Source organism: Sphaeramia orbicularis, chromosome 19 (assembly GCF_902148855.1).
Source record: "Sphaeramia orbicularis chromosome 19, fSphaOr1.1, whole genome shotgun sequence".
Taxonomy (NCBI): Eukaryota; Metazoa; Chordata; class Actinopteri; order Kurtiformes; family Apogonidae; genus Sphaeramia; species Sphaeramia orbicularis.
Window position 1 is genome coordinate 50230391 of NC_043975.1, and position 21753 is coordinate 50252143.

Here is a 21753-nt window from a genome sequence, read left to right on the forward strand (position 1 = left end):
GTGCAGACAGTGTTTTGAAGTACAGGGTGAGTCAGAAAAAACGCTCTTTCCATTTAAAGAAATTGTACTGCTAAAACGGAAACACTGATTTTTCTTTTGACCATACAGTCATATTGATGTGGTTATGGAGCATGTCTGCTGATGTAGTCATAGATTTATTGCATTGCATAAGAGAGAGAAGGTCCATTGTTTATTGGGCACTGAAATACCTGCCAACACAATGTATGCCACAGTGAACAAACTTGAAATTGACAACAATTACAGGAGTCGGGGCTTTGCTTTCACACTCAGGACATAGGCCTACATGACAGCGCCCAGGGAGTTTTCATCATGGCAAGACCACAGCGATTGCAGGTATTATTTCCTCATCGAGTTGTCTGTTTGGGTCAGGAGAGAGAGTGGCCACCTAGATCCCCGGACTTGACCCCCCTTGATTTTTTCTTGTGGGGGTATCTTAAAAACCATGTGTATCAGACTGTTCCACAAACTCTTCAGGAACTCCGAAATCGCATCACGGCTGAAATCCGAGCCCTACGACGAACACGAATGGCGAGAAGAGCTGTGTTAGAGATGCGACAACGAGCACAGATTTGCATCAGTCTGAATGGTAGCCAGGTTGAAGGTCGTGCCGGACGACTTCGTTGAGACAAAACATTTTGATGGCGAGTAAACATGCTGTAATGGTTGACAATTTCAATTTCATTCACGATGACATAAACTGTGTTGGCAGATATTTCGGTGCACAATAAACAATGGACATTCCCTCTGTTATGCTATGCCATAAATCAATGATTCAATTGCCAGACATGCTCAATAACCACATCAATATGACTGTATGATCAAAAGAAAAATAAGCATTTCCATTTTAGTGGTACAATTTCTTTAAATGAAAAGAGCGTTTTTTCTGACTCACCCTGTAGATCTTGTAGCTCTGACACAAATATTCCTTTGGAGTCAAACCCATTCTCTCGTTTATTCTTGAATTTCACATTTTGACCCATGGCTGTATCTTGGAAAGTTCAGCCAACCAGCATTTTTGACTTGATTTTTCTTTATCAGTGACTCTCGTGGTAAAATTTCATTACCTCCGCCAAGGAGGTTATGTTTTTGCCAGGGTTTGTCTGTCTGTCCGTTAGTGTGCAACATAACTCAAAAAGTTATGGACAGATTTTGATGAAATTTTCAGGGTTTGTTGGAAATGGGATAAGGAAGAAATGATTAACTTTTGGGGGTGATTGGGGGTGGGGGGGCCCATGGGGGGGCCCACTGATCAGCCTTGGCGGAGGTCTGCGCTCTCCAAGTGCTTCTAGTTACTTTTATTCTGGAAGCATTTTCCTTGTAGACCAGTGATATCGTAAACCCTGCTTTAGCTGCTCCAGTCTATGATGGGCTGTATTTCAGAGTTTGTAAGTACATAGTGATGATAGAATCAAACTTCCTGTTATTGTCTTCAACTCATGTTTGATGATGTTAGTCCAAACCTGTCAAACTTCAGTTCCTCTGTCTTTTTCTGTTATTACATCTACCAAGAGGAATTGTGATCACTTTGTTTTGTTTGTTTGTGTGTTTGCTTGTTTGTTTATTTGTTTGTTTGTTTTTAGCAACTTTAGTGTAAAACTCTTCCACCCATCTTTCCCAGATCTTCCCCACAGATAGGCCTAGGTCCTGGGACCAACCCAGTCCATTTTGGTCCCAGTAGGCCAAAGTTCAAGGTCACAACATCTACAGTTTTCCATCTGTCATCATTGAGACATTTTCCAAAATCCATAAAAAAATTCAAAACGACTCCGATTAGCGTCCAGTTGGATCCACCTGTAGCTCAGAACAATATCTTGTATCTGGCATAAAATTGTCCACATCCACTGTGGAATGTGGACTCTTACATTTAACACTGAAAATCCCATTCACCACACATTTAAAATTAGAACTCAACAAATATTGATTGGAATTGAATATAATTGGACAGACACATGACTGGGACCAAGATTCAGCTTTGTACGAAATATTGTTCCACTCCATTTCTCTTCCGTTACGCTCTGTTGACTTTTGTTTTTTGGTTTTTTTATTACCATGTTTGACCGCAATTTTTCCTCTGTATGGAACAACCTCGAAACTGTTTAACCCTTTCATGCACAGTGGTCACTCCAGTGGTCAGTTCTTCTGCAGCTGTTCTCTTGTATATTCATGGGTTTGGTTGTTTTAGTTCCATATCAGCCGACACAGTGGACACTAATGCACCATCCCATAATACACTGACATTCAGACCATTACTGTAACTGTGCTGTTCTTGATAAACCTGATCTGCACTAACATGTTTGAGTGGAAATCAATTGTTATTTGTTAGACACAAAGTTTTTTTTTCTCCATATTATCTCCATGAAGTGAGTGATTACTAGCATTAGAATATGTTAAAATGTGAGAAGACATCAGATTAGCAGCATTAAAAATGTTTTTATTTCATTGTTTTCATATCACTTTCTGATATTGGGTTTTAAACACGTTTTCTTTACTTCAAAAATTAAATGCATGGATATTTTTGTAACTCCATAGAAAAAGAAAAACTCGATCACACTTTTTTTTTTCGTGGCTAAGGAGGAATAAAAACACTCAAAAAATAAATCTTGACTCAAGTTCTCACAATTCATGCATGAAAGGGTTAATTTAAAAAGAAATAGTCGATCCACACATGCACACTGTTCATGGTGCTTGGCAGAGGTTTGCGTTCTCTGAACACTTATTCCACCTGTTTTGACCCGAAAACACACAGTAAAGCAAAACCACTGAAGAAAAGGAACACAAACACAAACTCACAGCAGCTTTAATGAACCTGAAACAGACGCAGATTCACAGCAGAACTTTTACCTGGAATCATGGCTCAGGAGTTAAAGGGTTAAAACTTTTTTCCAGAAAGAATGAGATAAAGTAACACCTGAAATACTTGTAATATTATTCCAATGCTGGTTCGGTGTCTGATTTGTGTTGACGTGCAGGTGTCAGCGCTGTCATATTCAGACATTTCCAGACATCAGCGGTGGTTGAATATGGTGAAGGAGTCAAACATACAGATTCCACCGTCACCATCGCCCGGTGCTTCTATTGTCGCCTCATCTTTAACTAGGTCAGTGTGGACAGTTTTATAAGCCTCAGGAGACCACACTGTAAAAAAAAAAAATAATAAATTAAAAAAAAAGCGATATTATTCCAGCAGCAGGGGTACTGAAAAAATACTGTTAAATAATGGAAAAATAACCATCTCATAAAAATACAGTGTTTTTCCATAATTAAAATGCAGTTTTTTGCCCTAACTTTACATGAGATTTTGCATAGTTTTTTGACTTTTTAATGTTTAATAAAGAATATTTACATGTATTAAAACAATCAAATTCCCTATAAATATTTATATAAATAATTTTCAGTGAGACTCAGTTGTCCAATCCACTGATAAAAACTGTATTTGGACAGTTTATCAGTGCTTATACATGTTATACATTCACAAAAATACATTTATTCAACATTTTTGTTGTGAAACCTCCTGTAATTACACAAGATATTTGTCAATTAACAAACAAGTCTGGTTCAACTGACAGAACAAATACTTCTTTAACAGTTAATTGTCAGAAATTTTATGTTGTTTTATTATCATTATTATTTTTTTTTTTTTTTTTACAGTATTAAACTTTAAATTAACAGTTTAATCTCATAAATAGAAAAAAAAAATTTGTGAAATTACGATACATTTGCAAATGTATTTTAACTGTATTTTTCTGTGTAAAAAATTATCTTTAAAAAAAAATGGAAATTTTCTGGTTATTCTCAGTTACAGTTTTTTCGTGCTATTTTACATTTGACATGTAAAATCACAGTCTGTTTTTGCCATTTCATTGATATTTTCCTGTATCTTAAAAATACAGGAATAATCTGTAAAATAAACAGTGAAAATTCTGTTAAATTACAGATTTTTTTTCCAGTGCATGTTTTTATCTGCCCTCTACTGCTGTCATTGCTGTTACTGTTGTTATTGTCTTCTTATTTTGACCTTAATAACAGCTGAAAGGGTCTGTGGGTGGTGTGGTAAGGAAATAATCAGGTCCAATACTTCAGGATCACATGGAGCGAAGTGTTCAATAAAGAGGTCCATGCAAACGAGGTTTATTCTAATTATTTTCATTGGCACTCTGCAGGAGAGGGCTTTGAGTTTAGTGCTCACATGGTCTGCACTGACGTCAATGTCAGGTCACTTTTCTGCTGACATGTACATATATATATATATATATATATATATATATATATATATATATATATATATATATATATATATATATATATATATATATATATATATATATACATATATATATATAAAATCAAATGTGTGTCACTGTGCCAGTGATTAGCAATAAGTAGGTCAGGGAGTTGTGAGTGTGTATTTTTTCTGTTATTTATTACTTATTTAGTTTATTTCTTGTTTTTTGTATGAATATGATGTGGAAAGATACCGATATTTTTTTTTTTTTTCGACAATGTAATGCTTTTTGAAAACTGTATTTTTTAAAAAAAAATTTTTGTACTTAGTTTTTATTACATTTTCTCTTTTTTCAGTACAATACAATGTCTACATTCAAATACAGTTCAGTTAGTTTCTTTTCCCCTACACAGCTGTAGTTGTATTCACACAAACCTCCATAAGCAACACAGGATGAAAATTAGAGAAAACAATAACAATTATAGCACACAAACAATTTTCACTTCCAACAACAAAAAAAAAAGGCTGTGGATATAAATCTTCATCAGAGGCAGAGATTTAGTGACAAATATCTTGTGTAATTACAGGAGGTTTCACAACAAAAATGTTGAATAAAATTGTTTTTGTGAATGTATAACATGTATAAGCACTGATAAACTGTCCAAATACAGTTTTTATCAGTGGATTGGACAACTGAGTCTCATTGAAAATTATATATATATATATATATATATGTATATATATATATATATATATATATATATATATATATATATATATATATATATATATATTTATTTATTTATTTATTTATTTATAGGTAATTTGAATGTTTTAATACATGTAAATATTCTTTATTAAACATTAAAAAGTCAAAAAAAACTATGCAAAATCTCATGTAAAGTTAGGGCAAAAAACTGTATTTTAATTATGGAAAGGTAACGTATTTTTATGAGACGGTTATTTTCCGTTATTTTACAATATTTTTTCGGCACCCCTGCTGCCGGAATAACACTGCTTTTTCTATTCTATTCTATTTCTATTCTATTCTATTTGTATTTGTATTTCTATTTCTATCTATTCTATTTCTATTCTTTTCTATTCTATTCTATTTCTATCTATTGTATTTCTATTCTATTTTCATTCTATTCTATTCTTTTCTATTCTATTCTATTCTATTTCTATCTGTTGTATTTCTATTCTATTTTCATTCTATTCTATTCTATTTCTATTCTATTCTATTCTATTTCTATCTGTTGTATTTCTATTCTATTTTCATTCTATTCTATTTCTATTGTATTCTATTCTATTCTATTTTTATTCTATTCTATTCTATTTCTATTGTATTCTATTCTATTTTTATTCTATTCTATTCTATTCTATTCTATTTTTATTCTATTCTATTCTATTTTTATTCTATTCTATTCTATTCTATTCTATTTTTATTCTATTCTATTCTATTCTATTCTATTCTATTCTATTCTATTCTATTCTATTTTTATTCTATTCTATTCTATTTTTATTCTATTCTATTCTATTCGTCTCTGTTCCTAAGTGCTCTTAGTCAGAGTCACTCGGTCTCTTGCGTTGTTCATTTTGTTGCTTCGAACTCGTCAGCTTCAAGGACTAAATGTTCACTTTGTGCTGAATCTATCAAACCAGTGAAAGGGACCACTAATGCTCATGCATATTGTACAATATTGGACAGAGGGGTTTTTTTATAATTTTTTTGAGTGGTTTTTATAGTAGTTTTTATTCTATTCTGTGGTTCTTACTTAGTTCTACTTTCATCCTGTTCATTCAGGTCCTGGTTCATGTTCATTCATGCTTCATTCTGATCATTTCTGTGGTCGAATGACAATAAAGCTGAGTCTGAGTTGGAAATAATCAGTATTATTGCCACTTCTCTTGGTAGCAGTCATATTGTTAGGTCCGATCAGGGTAGGATTTCACACCGAGATAGAGTCGATGATTACAAGAAAACTTTATTAATAATAAGATCCCCTTTGTCATCTCCACAGGGAAGTGGTTTTGGAAGTAATGCTCCTTTACAGCTCCAATATTACTATAGAATATGTTACAAGAAAAAAAAAAAGCCAGTTAGATGCTCATCAAGGACATGAATGAAACGCCACCATCCATCTGTAACTGTGATTCTCTCCCCACATTCAAATCCAGACTCAGAACTCCCCTTTTCAGAATAGCCCACCCCCCCATAAGCTCTACTCTCCATTCTACACTGTAAGCCCCGACTTTGTATTTACTAAAATGCTTTAATTACAATGGACTTAAATGATTTAAGTTTTATTACATTACTATAAAATGTTCAGTATATTCTACTAATTTGTCGACATAGTCGGAAGTATGAAAAAGTTTAAGTTGAATAGATTTAAATCACTCAGTTTTAGTCCTGACCACACCTTTTTATCTCCGCATTGCATTGTGGGTATTGGGCAAGTTGTTGAAAATGTGTTCTTTTTCTGTGCAGGGGTTCAGCGGGGTGGTGGTGTTAGTGTTCATTTGGACTGAATGTGTGTATGTCAGTGTTTATTGGCCTTTTTGTGTTTGTTTTTGTATTTTTGTACAGCTGCACCATGAGTCAGAGCCAGAGGAAGAACTATGGCTTTAGTGTTCAGCTAGAATAGATATTCCATAGAGATAAATCTTTATACCTCACCAAAATAAAAGCACTTCCAGTTCTGGTAAATTTTACTGAGCTATCTTCCTGCTTATGTTCCATCCACACTGCAATATATAAAGTTGAATAATTTCATAAAGCAATTTATATTCCAAAAGATTTTAGTTTAAATCAACTCAGAATGAGTCCAATGCACAGATGATACTAAGGTAGTGATTATCCGAAGCAACTGACATTGCAACAAATTTTAAGTTAAATTAACTTGGCATTTGGTGTGTTGCACTTAAAATAGCATTTCCATTCAAATCAAGCATTTAAGTTTAATGCACTCAAGTTTTCATTACTCATTACTTAAATTTTTTAAGGTAACCGGTTTACTCAAACTTTTTAAGTAAACTCAACTTATCCGGTATTACAGTGTACAACTTCATTTCTATATATAGTAATTATTTGTTTTAATCTGTTTATTTCTTTGTATTTTATGGATTGTTTTATCTTGTTGTGCAGTGTCCTTGGGTGTCTTGAAAGGCGATTATAAATAAAATGTATTATTATTATTATTATTATTATTATTATTATTATTATTATCATTATTATTATTATTATTATTATTATTATCATTATTATTATTATTATTATTATTATTATTATTATCATTGTTATTATTATTATTATTATTATTATTATTATTATTATTATTATTATTAAAAGAGAAAAAAAAAAAAAACACTGTAGCATAGAATCAATTATGGACGCTCAAAAAGTCCAAGGTCCTCACATCCAAAAATAAAAGTCCTTTATCACTTCCAGGAAGACACTGAACTATTACATTACGACACTGTAGAAGTATTAAGAATAACAAAAACTGTTATGAAACTAGAATCATAAAAAGGGAACCCAGACTCATGACTGGACCTTATTAACCCTTAAAGACCCAAACATCCACCAGCGTCTAAAGTCCTGATCTAAACTGTTTAATGCCTGTTGAGCCATTAATCCAGTGGTTCTCAATTTTTGGGGGGGGGGGCATTCTCCCGGGGGGTGCAAGCACATGGGGGTGGGGGTGGGGGTAAGGGGGTAATGGTCTCATGTGACATTGTGCATGTGTGCGGGTGCATTTGTGACTACTGTTGGGGGCAGCCACGGCTCAGCTGGTAGAGCAGGTCGTCCACTAACCAAAGGGTTGGCGGTTCGAATCCCACTCTGTCCATGTGCTGTTGTGTCCTTGAGCAAGACACTTCACCCCCCTTGCCTCCAGTGCTACTCACACTGGTGTATGAATGTGTGTGAATGTTCGGTGGCGGTGGGAGGGGCCGTAGGTGCAGATTGGCAGACACGCTTCTGTCAGTCTGCCCCCCCCCCCCAGGACAGCTGTGGATACAGATGGAGTTTACCTCCACCAGAGGGAGGATGTGAGAGTGAATGAAGAATGGATCCACTATGTGCGCTTTGAGTATGCGTTCATAGAAAAGCACTATATGAGTCTAATCCATTATTATTATTATTCTTATTATTATTACTGTTGTACATTACAATATTATAAATCACTCAGCACAGACCGGGGGGGGGGGGGGGGGGGGGGGGGGGGCACATCACCCCACCCCTCACAAATGCTGCATTTCCACTATGTGGAACCGGCTCGGCTCGACTCTGGTACCAGGTCCTATTCCTGGAGACCGTTTCCATTCCAGGATACTACCCACTTTCCAGTACCTGGTCGTCATAGCGATGCGGTGCGTTACGTCTGCTCAGAGTTGCTGATAAACTCACTTGTTGTGTGTTGTCTGGTCAAACTCATGCTGAATTTTTCCGTCTGAACCTCCTGGACAAACCATGGTGTAGTTTTACAGACTGTCATCATGTGGATTAAAGTACTGACAGATTTACTGGAAACGTCTGCATCTGTTTAATGTAAAAGGGCGGGGCACAGAGACGACTGTGACCAATCAGTACTACCACTACTAGGACTCCTGCCATGGGGCGGGTGTCCCGTCCGGTGCGTTGAGCCGACCAGGTGAACCAGTGTTTTCCATCGCTGGCGGTCTTGTGCCAGCTGCTCTGCGTCCTCCGTGGTAACTCCATGTTGTTGGAGGTCGCCCGCAATGACGTCGAGCCATCGGGTGCGGGGCTCGCCTCGTGGTCGTTTCCAGCCTGCGGCCTTTGGGTCAAACTGAAGGATGGCTCTTGTTGGATGGTCAGGAGGGAGGCGGAGGACGTGACCCAACCAGCGGGTGCGACATTGGACAGCCAGGCCGGATGCTTTGGGCTGGCATGTGCAGGCTCGAAGCACCTCGTTGGAAACCCGCTGGGGCCACCTGATGTTTTCGATGGTTCTGAGAGGCCTGCTATCAAAGCCATCTATTCTGGCAGCCAGAGTCGGGTTTAAGGGCCATGTTTCCACGGTACGCTGGGAGGTGGCAGCCCCACCAACCGACTATCCTGCGGAGGGCTAACAACCCACCCAGGAGAAACCCCTTTTGTTACAAAACTGACCAATCAGTGGACTGCAGTGTTTACACAGTGTCACCTTTTAGTATCTGGTCCCCAGTCCTGGAACCTCAGCGGAGGTGAGACCAGAAAACTAGTACCAGGTACCAGATTCCAGGTCCTGTTTCGTAATGGAAACGCTAAAAGGCAAGACAAGGCAGATTTACTGATTTGTTGGATCTGTTTGTTGTAATGCAATAAAATAAGAACTTATTTTATTGGGATGGTTCAGGAAGTAGAGCGAGTCATCCAGTAACCGAAGGGTTAGCAGTTTGAATCCCGCTCTGTCCTAGTCGTGTGCTGTTGTGTCCTTGGGCAGACACTTCACCCTCCCTGCCTCCAGTGTCACTCACACTGGTGTATGAATGCATATGAATGTTTGGTGGTGGTGGGAGGGGCCATTTGGTGTGGATTGGCAGCCACGCTTCCATCAGCCTGCTGTGGGTACAGGTGTAGTTCACCACCAGCAGAGTGTGAATGTGAGAGTGGAGGAATAATGGATCAGTAATGTAAAGCACTTTGGGAGCCTTTGACAGCGCTATAGAAGTTTAATCCATTAGTTGTTTTTTCTTTTTTTCCTTATTATTATTATTATTATTATTATTATGATTATTACAAAAAAGGGAAAAAAAAAAAACATGCAGGCAAAGCAAATAAAACAGAGGTTTTATATTGATCAAGTCAATAATGTAGTGGCATTCATTCTACCATTCTACCAATATATTATCATTCAAGTAATAAAGGTTCTGCTTAATGAAAAACTGTTATGAACAGGTGGGACCCCTGCCCGGGGGGACGGGTGGCTCCTGGGCTCGTGGGGCTCGGGGACCGGCTCCTCACTTGCCCCTGGGTGGCCGGCCCCCAGGTGGGGGGGTGGCAGCTGGCATCCCTGGCCCCCTGGGGCCTGTGCTGGGCTGCTGTGGGGCCTCTGGCGGGGGCCTCCCTCGACCATCTTCGGGGCGGGTGCACTGTGGCCTCTCGGGGGGGGGGGGGGGGGGGGGGGGTGCAGGCTGGATCCCCCCTCTCTGTGGTGTCTGCTGGTGGGCCGGGCCTTGGGGCCCTCTGTGTCGGTCCCTGATCCTTGGAGGGGGGGCGGCTGTGGTTGCATGTGTGTGTTCTTCACCTCAGTCTGTTTGTCTGGTTCACTGACACAGCAGATGAATGAGAACAACTGATGAGTGGATCTGGTACTGGGATTATCTGGTACTGGGATTATCTGGTACTGGGATTATCTGGTACTGGGATTATCTGGTACTGGTATTGTTTGTTATGGGTATTGTTTGGTACTGGTATTATTTGGTACTGGTATTATTTGGGCGAACGTGGTGTATGATATTCTGCACATGCTTTCTTTTCTTATATTCATCATTCGATAGATCTTATGTATTTTATTGTATTTTTTTTGTAGTTTTGTTTGGGTTTTTTTCTCTCTCTCTTCTGCCCACTTTACTCAGTTCTGGTTGTAGTTACTGTTTCCATTATAATTGTCTCCGTGGTTGTTACTGTTTGTATTGTTGATACTTCCTTGTGAGGGTCTTCACCACCTTCTTCTTTCTTGCCCCCCCCCCATGTCAGGTCCGGCATCGAAATGTGGTTCAACAAAACTCATAATAAACACAGTAGAATATCAAGTGGAGCTTCATAAACTTTATGAAGTCACCCTTGGCAAAGCAAATGTGTTCAGCACCAAAAGGAGCCAGACTACCATTCTGCTGTTAGGATGAAGGACAAGACAAGTTAAAAAAAAAAAAAAAAAAAATGTTATAAACAACCAAAATGACAAAATTAAGATTATCGCTCTGGACAACTTAATTGCTCTGAAAATATTCAAAATGCCACCTTTTTGAGTCTAATATATGACCTGTGAATGTTTTTCTACATCATTTTATTAAATGAAGTGTATTTTTGAATAAAGTCTTGATTATGTCACCAAAAAATAAAGTACAAAATAGCAGGAAATCCTCAGTAATGTTTTGGCCATGTCGCCAAGCTCTATTATCAATCAATGAATGAATCAATAAGTGATCAGTTATGTATGTACTCCATCATTTAACCCCTGTGTGTTTTTCTTCCTGTGTTTCCTCTGGGCTGAAGTGGGTCCAGTCCTGTTGGTCTGGTTCTGACGGCAGTGGTAGCGCTGGTCTATAAAGTGGCCATTCACTTTGAAGGGTAAGTCTGTTCTGCTTTCTTCACATTTTCCATTAGAGTTTTGTTCAAGATTTTTCTGAAAACTGTCACATGTGCACGGGGGGGGTGGGGGTGGGGTGGGGGGAGTAATCAGTTTTCCAAAATACTCGACTACATGTTAACGTACTCTCAGTCTCTGTATTTAGGTCCAATCTGACAAATATGAAGTATGTACAGCAGGAAAAACAAAAGTTTCAGGGAAAATCCAGCTTCTATGAACCAAAGTAGTCATATTTAATGTTAATGTTTTGAACCATTTTGTTCAGATGTATGGGATTTATATATTACATACCCCTGCCCGCTTCAGTGGGTGGGAGTGGGAGTGTTGATTTCATCTTAGAAAATTTGTCCGACCTATTTCTTGGACACTGTTCACCCAGTTTTTTTTAAATTTGACACGTGTTCTTTACCACTAAGAGGTGCAGTGGACAGTTTGATGGCTGAATTTAGATTTTTGGATTTTTATTTTTTTCAAATTTTTTAATAATTTTTCACAACATTGAAAGATAAGACTCAAAATTAATCCCTGTATTAATAAGCTCCGCCTACTTCTTCACTTGTATTATTGTTTGTTTGTTTTTTAGCTTTTACAGCAGGTTTCATTCGACTCATGTCAGATATGTGTTTGTGCTGCTTCCTGTCATGTGGTCAAGGCTCAGAATAAAAACACTGACTTTGTCCTTTTGAACACATTTACTTCAGTTTTTTTATGTGTCATTTAAAGGGCTCATATTTTGCTAAACCCATTTTTATTAGTCTTTGGTTCATTTGTTTGTGTATTTGGACCCTAATAGTTCAGACAGTTTGAATTTGAACCCTCCAGGTGCTGCAAAACTATCTTTATATTCATTTGGGCAAAAATCCAGTGGATTTCGACAAAACGTTTTAATTTCTACTTAATTTGTTACGTCTATAGCTAGTTACGTCACGACGTTTGCACTTATAGGGTTAAGACTTCCAACGAACATTTCTGATTTTTCCAATTACCTAAAATATTCAGTTGTTGGTTGAACGGTACAGAGCGGCAGAGCCAACAACCTGGAGGGGGTGGAGTCTGAAGTGTCTCATTTGCATTTAAAGGGCCAGTGCTCCAAACCACCTTTCTGGTGTCACTAGTCAAAAATAGGGTTAAAGATGGACCTGTGGAGTTGAATGAATGAAGAATTCAGACCCAAACAGAGCATTTACCGTGTATGGAGACCACAGGGAAATGTTTGAAAATGCATAATTCCATTTAAAAAAAGCTAAATATCACTCCTTTAAGTCTGAGCATATATTTCATGTGTTTTCTGCAAAAACAACAAAGCTAAGGCTGGATTTATGTGCAATACAATCTTTCTGGGAATAATAATCACATGTAGGGATGTAATGATTACCGGTATAATGAAAAACCGTGGTACAATTGCAGACGGTTAGTATTACCGTTTAAATTCTAATTCTCATGATAACCGTGTTTGATTACCGCACTTTTCCGGAGTAAACACCTATGGAAAGATATGGTTTTATGTCAAATATTTGAGTATAGCTTTAATTTATTACAATTTTAATTTTGTATACCTAATATTTGTAACCAATATTCACTTTTAAAGTCTTTGAAAATGTTCATTAAGCATCTGTGTGTTATTTATGCCATAAATTATATACATTTTTCAAATCAGATTTTATATATTTTCTGTATTTTCTGGCCTTTTATTTTAAAATCGTAGGTTAAAGTGAAAAAAAGAATAGAAGTTAATATAAATGAAGTTGTGCTGAAAAAACAGATCCCAAACATGGGTATAGTAAACATTTGTTTATATAGTATATGAAGGCAAAATCAAAAGGACTGAAAAACAGACAGAACAGACTCAGACCACTAAGGGTTAATATTTGAATGTTTCTGCCAAGAGAAAGTGCATTTTGCCAATTATTATTGTTATTATTATTATTTTTTATTTATTTTTTTTAAAATACAACTTGGTTAAATTCTTTCAGTGTGTGTATTCGTACTTTTTGAACATTTTGAGCACAATTTCAACAATACCGCGATAATAATGATAACCGTGATAATTTTGGTCCCAATAACCGTGATATGAAATTTTCATATCGTTACATCTCTAATCACATGTAATATACATTCATCTGTGAGTATTAATCAACCTGTTCACTATAATTATTCTGTAAATATTCAACCATCCTGTGCAATACATTTTTACATTTTTTATATTCTCCATCCTTTATCCTTTTTTTTTTCATATTTGTCTATAGTCTTATAGAACTTTATCTTGTAAATATTTTGTACCTCATATTTTTCCTGTAATTGTCAGTTTTTACTGAAAAAGGAGAAGCTCTCCACTCTCTTTGTACATTCAGTATAATGGCATTAAAGGCCATTCTATCCTGTATATTATGACGTGAATGGTTTTGAGTTCGTACTTTCCAAACCCAGAAAAAAGCTTTTCAACCACAGAATAAAGTCGACTCTTCCTCCAGCCCTGGTGACAGTTTATCCAGTAAATCACATCTATTCACTCCAGGGTTATCTCACACGTGACACGCTTACCTATTTCTTTTCACACCTCGCTCTAAATGTCATTTCTAAGACAAGGTCAAATTGTGCAGAGCACTTTTGTGTAATTATTTTCAGACATGATCTTTGCTTATTTTTATCTCCATCCATGCATTGTGCCAAAGCCAAATATGTTTTACAAAGCTGAGGTTTGATAATTCTGCTACTCTTATAAAGTCAGTTCTCGTCCTCCTTCTGACTGGAGGTTACTATTACATGGCAAAGCCGGAAAACTAGTTACGTGTGACCTAGTTATGGACATGTATGCTCACACACCTATGTATGTATGAGAACACAGGAAAACACGCAACCACGGTTACTACTACATAAGGCAGCAACAAATGAGGGACGACTGGGCCTGGAAGCACAGAACGGATGCACTCACTCATGTTTTAGTTGGACTTTTTTTTAAAAGTCAGTCAGCTTTATTGTCAATTTTTCCATATGTACATTACATACAGCAATACAAGTGAAATTAGAAAACTCTAAGGCCCCACGGTGCAAAATGAACAGAAACAAAATAGAACAAAAATATATACAGTATAACTATAAACAGAATATGATTATAAACACAGAATAAAACTATCAACAGAATATAACTATAAAAAGAATATAACTATAGATCAGTTTCATGATGACGTAGGGCGTATGCTGCTCACGCACCTTGGAGGCAGAAAGCACACCGAGTTTGTAGCAAAGAACTGACTGCCAGTGTGAATAATGCCGTCGTCTTGCTGTGCCGTGGGTTGTCAGAACAGAAAGAACACACAGAAGGATTTAAACTTCCACAGAATTCCTGCTGGTAAACATCCCTTCCAGAAAAATTGGCAAAAGTTACGGTTGCAGGCATTAAGACGGGAGAACTGGTCTGAGGAGGACCTTCAGAATGCTGGTCTGTGCAGTGACACTTCAGACCTGTACGTACTGGACATCTACCACACAGAGGAGCAGTTAACCGAAAATATTCCACCACTGACAGATTTTTTTGAAAATTCTGAAGGCCGTCTGTCATTTTGACAGATTAAAATACTGAGGGTAATCGTTGTTTTGCTGACTTTAGCCTAAATTCGATGCTACTTTGCTAGTGCAAACTGTGCAGACAGCTGAGGGTCCGTAGTTCTTTTAAAGTCCAGTAAATGTGATGGCACTGATAAACACAGAGAAAAAAGAGGGACTGATGTGGTGAAGGATGACGGACAAGCAAGGAATACTGCAGTTCTTCTTTCATTTGGTGTGTTCTATGTACATGTTCTACCTTTCATGTGTTATTTGATGGGATGTCAGTTTGTTTCCAGATGTGTGCTTCACAGAACCTGAACCCTAACCCTCAGTGCATGGGATCTGACACTGTGTGAACAAACACAAGGAAAGCTTAGAATGTGTACAGAGAACACACTAATTCAAAGTGGAGTATAGAATTATGTGAGCAGTGATATCAGGTTGGTTTATCAGCCAGCAGCAACTACAGCTGCTGCACCACTGGGATGTTTTTGAACATTAAATACAACTAAACATTACATTAAATACTACTAAATATATCTCATCTACAACCCTGTCTGTCAAAATGACGGACAATAAAACTGTCTAGTGCACCCTCTGCTGCCCACCCGTCTGTGACAGTCTGCTGTTCTACTGTGGGACAGTCTTCCCGATGTGGTTAAGTCAGATTATGCGGCCGTGAAAGAGACGATGGGATGGGCTTTTGGACAGAAACAGTTCATGGACAGTTTTACAGCTAACAGATTCGCTCGTTCACCAGTTCTGGGGCAGAGCCTGGAGGTGTATGTGAGCCGGCTGGAGCTGGGACTGGTGGTTTTACCCACGATGTGCACGCATCACTGTGGTTAGTGAACACTGAAACTCATCTAGAAACATACACTATAACTATAAACAGAATAGAACTATAAACAGAATAGAACTATAAACCGAATATGACTATAAACAGAATAGAACTATAAACAGAATATAGCTATAAAAAGAATATAACTATAAACAGAATATAACTATAAACAGAATATAGCTATAAACAGAATATAATTATAAACATAGACTATAACTATAAACATAGACTATAACTATAAACAGAATATAACTATAAACAGAATATAGCTATAAAAAGAATATAACTATAAACAGAATATAACTATAAACAGAATATAACTATAAACAGAATATAGCTATAAACATAGACTATAACTATAAACATAGACTATAACTATAAACAGAATATAACTATAAACATAGACTATAACTATCACTATAAACAGAATATAACTATAAACAGAATATAACTATAAACAGAATATAACTATAAACATAGACTATAACTATAAACATAGACTATAACTATAAACAGAATATAACTATAAACAGAATATAACTATAAACATAGACTATAACTATAAACATAGACTATAACTATAAACATAGACTATAACTATAAACAGAATATAACTATAAACAGAATATAACTATAAACATAGACTATAACTATAAACATAGACTATAACTATAAACAGAATATAACTATAAACAGAATATAGCTATAAACATAGACTATAACTATAAACATAGAGTATAACTATAAACAGAATATAGCTATAAACATAGACTATAACTATAAACATAGAGTATAACTATAAACAGAATATAGCTATAAACATAGACTATAACTATAAACAGAATATAACTATAAACAGAATATAACTATAAACAGAATATAGCTATAAACATAGAGTATAACTATAAACATAGAGTATAACTATAAACAGAATATAACTATAAACAGAATATAACTATAAACAGAATATAACTATAAACAGAATATAACTATAAACAGAATATAGCTATAAACATAGACTATAACTATAAACAGAATATAACTGTAAACATCACAGGGTTGAGAAGACAATAAATAGACAATAAAGGTGCAGCAGTGAAGTTAAACAGATGAGTTACTGCTAATAGATGAGTTATTCAGTTAAAGTGACTATTTGTCGCTGTCAGGCTGAAACCTCATAAGTCCATTTCTGTTTTTTGGTTCATAAAATAATTCTGTTGCTCAGTCTTCATGTTGACCTGGCGGTTTTAGAAATATTTAACCAGTGAAAAGTGTTGAAAACGGCCTGTGACTACATCTGTTAACTCCATTCATTTATTTACAATATACTGTACATTATTTTCCTCGTTTCCTGAAAAATAACCCTTTTGGACATAGCAACTTTCTGCCAGACAGCGATGATATGTAATATGTGCTATATGCAATAAAGTGACTATATATGTGCATGTATGGCTGTATGATATGAGTGTATGTGTGCCATTCAGATGCTCCTATGTGCATGTTTTACCCGTGCAGCTGTCTATTAACATGCATGTGTCAGAGCTTTTCACATCGTTAAAGGTGTTTTTAGGAGGAAAAAAACAACTCGACACAGATACTCATGGTTGGACTAAAAACCCATCATCACTTTGTCACAATTTCCTCCACCGACGATAATGACAGTGAAATTGATGGTTCGGAACGGGAGAAGGAGCTCATAATGTGGCCTACATTTAGCACACAGAGACACCAAATGACACACACGCCATCATTAGAAACACAGCTGGACATAAACAAACCCACGTTTCAGTCCGATTACATCTGATGAGCTGATGTTTCTATTCTCAGCCTTAATGAGACTCTGGAGATTAGTTAGGTTGTTTTATTCATATTGAATTACACATTTAGTGCTGACGTTCCCTTAGTCACAGTTTTAGCACAGACACATTCACACACCTACTCTGCCCTAAAAAACCAAAGCACAGTAACTGCAAAAATGCCAAAGTGAGAAAAACTGTTTTTTTTTGTGTGTGTAAAAAAAGATAAAGGAAAATCACCACAACACTGGAAACAACAGTAGAAACAAAAGAATACAAGAAAAACAGGGTAAAAAAAAAAAAAAAAAAAAAAGCCCTAACCGTCTATTTTTATACTGAGTCGGTCTCACTCACTGTTCTGTGTTTTGATTTGACATTTGATTTTGATTTGACATTATGAAAGCTGAATTTATGATACATTAGGCCTACACTTAGAATACTTTATTAACCTCAGTATAAGTTGTTATACTTGATCATAAACTATTGTAATGACTTTTATAATGCATTATAAATGCATTATAATGTCTTATGAATGTGCGCAAAATGCATTATAAACTAGACCTTCAAATAAAGTGTTACCGAACTTTCTTTTGGACAATAGATCTTAAAAATATTATTTCAAGAAATAGAAATAGATAATTTTCACATGTTCCGTTGGCAGATTTTTGTGCTTAATTCAAGCAAAAAAAATCTGCCAATGGAACAAGTTTCACTGAGAAGTTACTTTTTAAGTGATAATGTCTTATTTTAAGTGTGATGAGATATTTTGACTAGAAATGAGAAAAATACACTTGGTAAGATTCTGATTTTTTCCAGTGTTTTACTGGTGAATCCATGTTGTAGAGCAGGGCTGTCAAACATGCATCCCGGGGCCCAAATGCGTCCCCCCCAAAGGTTCCAACCTGACCCCTGGGATGAATTTACAAAGTGCATAAATTCCACAGTCCAGGCTGTGGAACTCATTTTAGTTGTGGTTCCACATCCAGACCAATCTGATCTACAGTCCAATAAGAACAGCAGAAGAACCCACAAAAAAGAACGACTGCAGATTTACCACTGGGTTTGATGGGAAGAAAAAAATATCACATTGTGTCTATAAATAATGACAAATTCAAATGTTTGTCTGTTGTTTTAGTGCAAAAAATAACATTAAATTATGAAAATATTTACATTTACAAACTCTCCTGTAACAATAAAATGTGAATAACCTGAACAAATATGAACAAACTGAAATGTCTAAAGAAAATTCAGCCCAATTTGAACTCTTTTCAGCCTATTATTAAAAGTCTAGTGTCTTTGTAGTTCCGTTCCATAATGTTGAGGCAGAATATTGTTAAAATTGCACTTATTTTTCTTATGAAATTTTAGTTTTTTTAAGTTATTCACATCTTTTTTGTTTGGATAGTTTATAAAAGTAAGTATTTTCATAATTTAATGGGGGTTTTTTTGCACTAAAACAAAGACAAAAGTTTGCAGTTGTCATTATTTATAGGTTATTCTGCTATTATTTTACTGGTCCGGCCCACTGGAGATCAAATCAGGTTGAATGTGGAACCTGAAAGAAAATGAGTTGGAGAGCCCTGTTGTAGAAGATGACGGTGTTTCCACGTTCACCACGGAGCCTCTGAGCGTCCAGATGGGTCAGATCTGATGACCATGAAAAGACGACAAACTGTATTTTACACCAATTCTTGACATGTTTTGACAGGATTAGTGGATCAACAGGTATTGAACAGTTCAGATCAGCAGATGGTTTTGGTCGCCGGTGGCTGTTTGGGTCTTTAAGGGTTAACCCATGAAAATGACAAGTTGCTTTAGATTTGGATTTTTAAAGGGACAAAGAAGAGGAGGACAGAAGTGTGTCTTTGGGAACAGGACACTCATTATCCTGACTTGAGGCAGAGGCTGTGTCGTCGCTGCAGCCGTTGTGTCATTCAGCCATAACCTGTAACCTGCAGCGTCGGCAGGCGGCACATCGGACCCCCGCTGTGGCTGGCAAAAGATGAAGGCGCTATATTTGTCTGTTCCCATCGCCGCTGACTCTGAATGAGCTCATTGAGGTGTGATCGGTTTTGTTGGATGTTACCTCACACAGTGATTTCAATGAGTAAAAGTACCAGTAAAGTAGACTCCAGCCAAAGTGAGTGCAGAAATAGGTGTCCGATCACACTGTAAAAAAAAACAACAAAAAAACAGTATTATTCTGGCAGCAGGGGCGCTGAAAAAATACTGTTAAATAACAGAAAATAACCATCTTATAAAAATACGGTAATTTTCCATAATTAAAATACAGTTTTTTGCCCTAACTTTACATGAGATTTTGCTTTTTTTTTTTTTTTTGACTTTTTAATGTTTATTAAAGAATATTTACATGTATTAAAACAATCCAATTCCCTATAAATATACATCTATAAATACTTTTCAGTGAGACTCAGTTGTCCAATCCACTGATAAAAACTGTATTTGGACAGTTTATCAGTGCTTATACATGTTATACATTCACAAAAACACATTTATTCAGCATTTTTGTTGTGAAACCTCCTGTAATTACACAAGATATTTGTCAATTAACAAACAAGTCTGGTTCAACTGACAGAACTAATACTTCTGTTACGGTTAACTGTCATTAATTTTATCTCCTTTTATTATTATTTTTTTACAGTATTAAACTTTAACAGTTTAATCTCATGAATAGAAAAGAAATATTTGTGAAATTATGATACATTTGCAAATGTATTTTAACTGTATTTTTCTGTGAAAAAAGAAAAAAATTATTTTAAAAAATGGAAATTTTATGGTTATTCACAGTTACAGTTTTTTCATGTTATTTTCCATTTGACATGTAAAATCACAGTCTGTTTTCGTCATTTCATTGATATTTTCCTGTATCTGAAAAATACAGGAAAAATCTGTCAAATAAACAGTGAAAATTCTGTTAAATTACAGATGTTTTTTACAGTGCAGTACACAGTGTATGTTATTGTCTTGTCAACCTCCATAAAAAACCAAGCAGAAGAAGAAGAAGAAGAGGTCTGGATCAGTACTGTTTGGAAGTAAAAGGTTTTCAGTTCCTTACTCTGTGCTACAGCTGTAAGACCAAGAGGAAGATCAAGCGGTAGTTTTGACTGTTATGGTCCGACAGCAGCAGAAGAAGAGGGACACTGTAAAACACTTCATGTAAAAAAGCTTAACATAGCTTCATGTCCCAGAACAGTGATCAGTCATCACCAAAGTTTGTGTGGACATCTGTAGTCACGCCCACTTTCAAAAATCACAGTGACAACCCCAGTTTTATGGATGTTGTCCACGTTGAGCCTTCTCCATGGCAGAGAAAAAGCTTAACATAGCTTAATGTCTGAAAACAGCGGTCAGTGATCACTAAATTATGCATGTGTACATAAGTAGTAACTGAAAACCCTTGGTCTGTTGTCCATTTCAAACAGCTGCAGGCCTTTGGTTCTGGAGAAGCCTTTATTTGACTGTAACTGAGTTTTACCACTGACTGGAAATAATAATATCAGAATCTGAAGAATGGGAACTATTGTTGTTTGTTATCAGTATCGATTACGAGAAGCAGGACGTTATCGGTTATTGATTGTAGGGGTATAAGAAAATATTGGTTCAGCAATATATTGCAATATTTCATTTCCCAATACTGTATCGATATTAAAAAGCACTGTATCGATATTTTTAGGTATTTATTCAAATGCAGATATTGTGGAGGTTCATTTTTGTTTTTCTCATTGTTTATATTTTATTTATTATTATTTAACATTATTTATCTTATTTATCTTTTATTCAATACTGTTAGTTCTTTGATGGGATTGAACTCAAATCCTGTTCTGCTGTTAGTTGTGATCTAATAGAATCTGAACATTTGAACAGGATCTGAAACTGGAATGTCTGTAAAACAGAATTTCACTTTGAACACAGGAACATGTTGTGATTAGGGATGTAACGATTACCGGTGTAACGATAAACCGCGATTAAATTGCCAACGGTTCGTATTACCGT

General features: G+C 36.1%; 1 protein-coding gene across 1 annotated transcript in view; it reads left to right on the plus strand.

The window, feature by feature from the left end:
• Nucleotides 1-21753, plus strand: part of pemt (phosphatidylethanolamine N-methyltransferase) — a 174520-nt gene that overhangs the window by 149336 nt on the left and 3431 nt on the right. The window contains exon 6 of the mRNA XM_030122565.1: nucleotides 11463-11537. Within this exon, the coding sequence (XP_029978425.1) occupies nucleotides 11463-11537 (75 nt within the window). The remainder of the gene's footprint in view (nucleotides 1-11462; nucleotides 11538-21753) is intronic.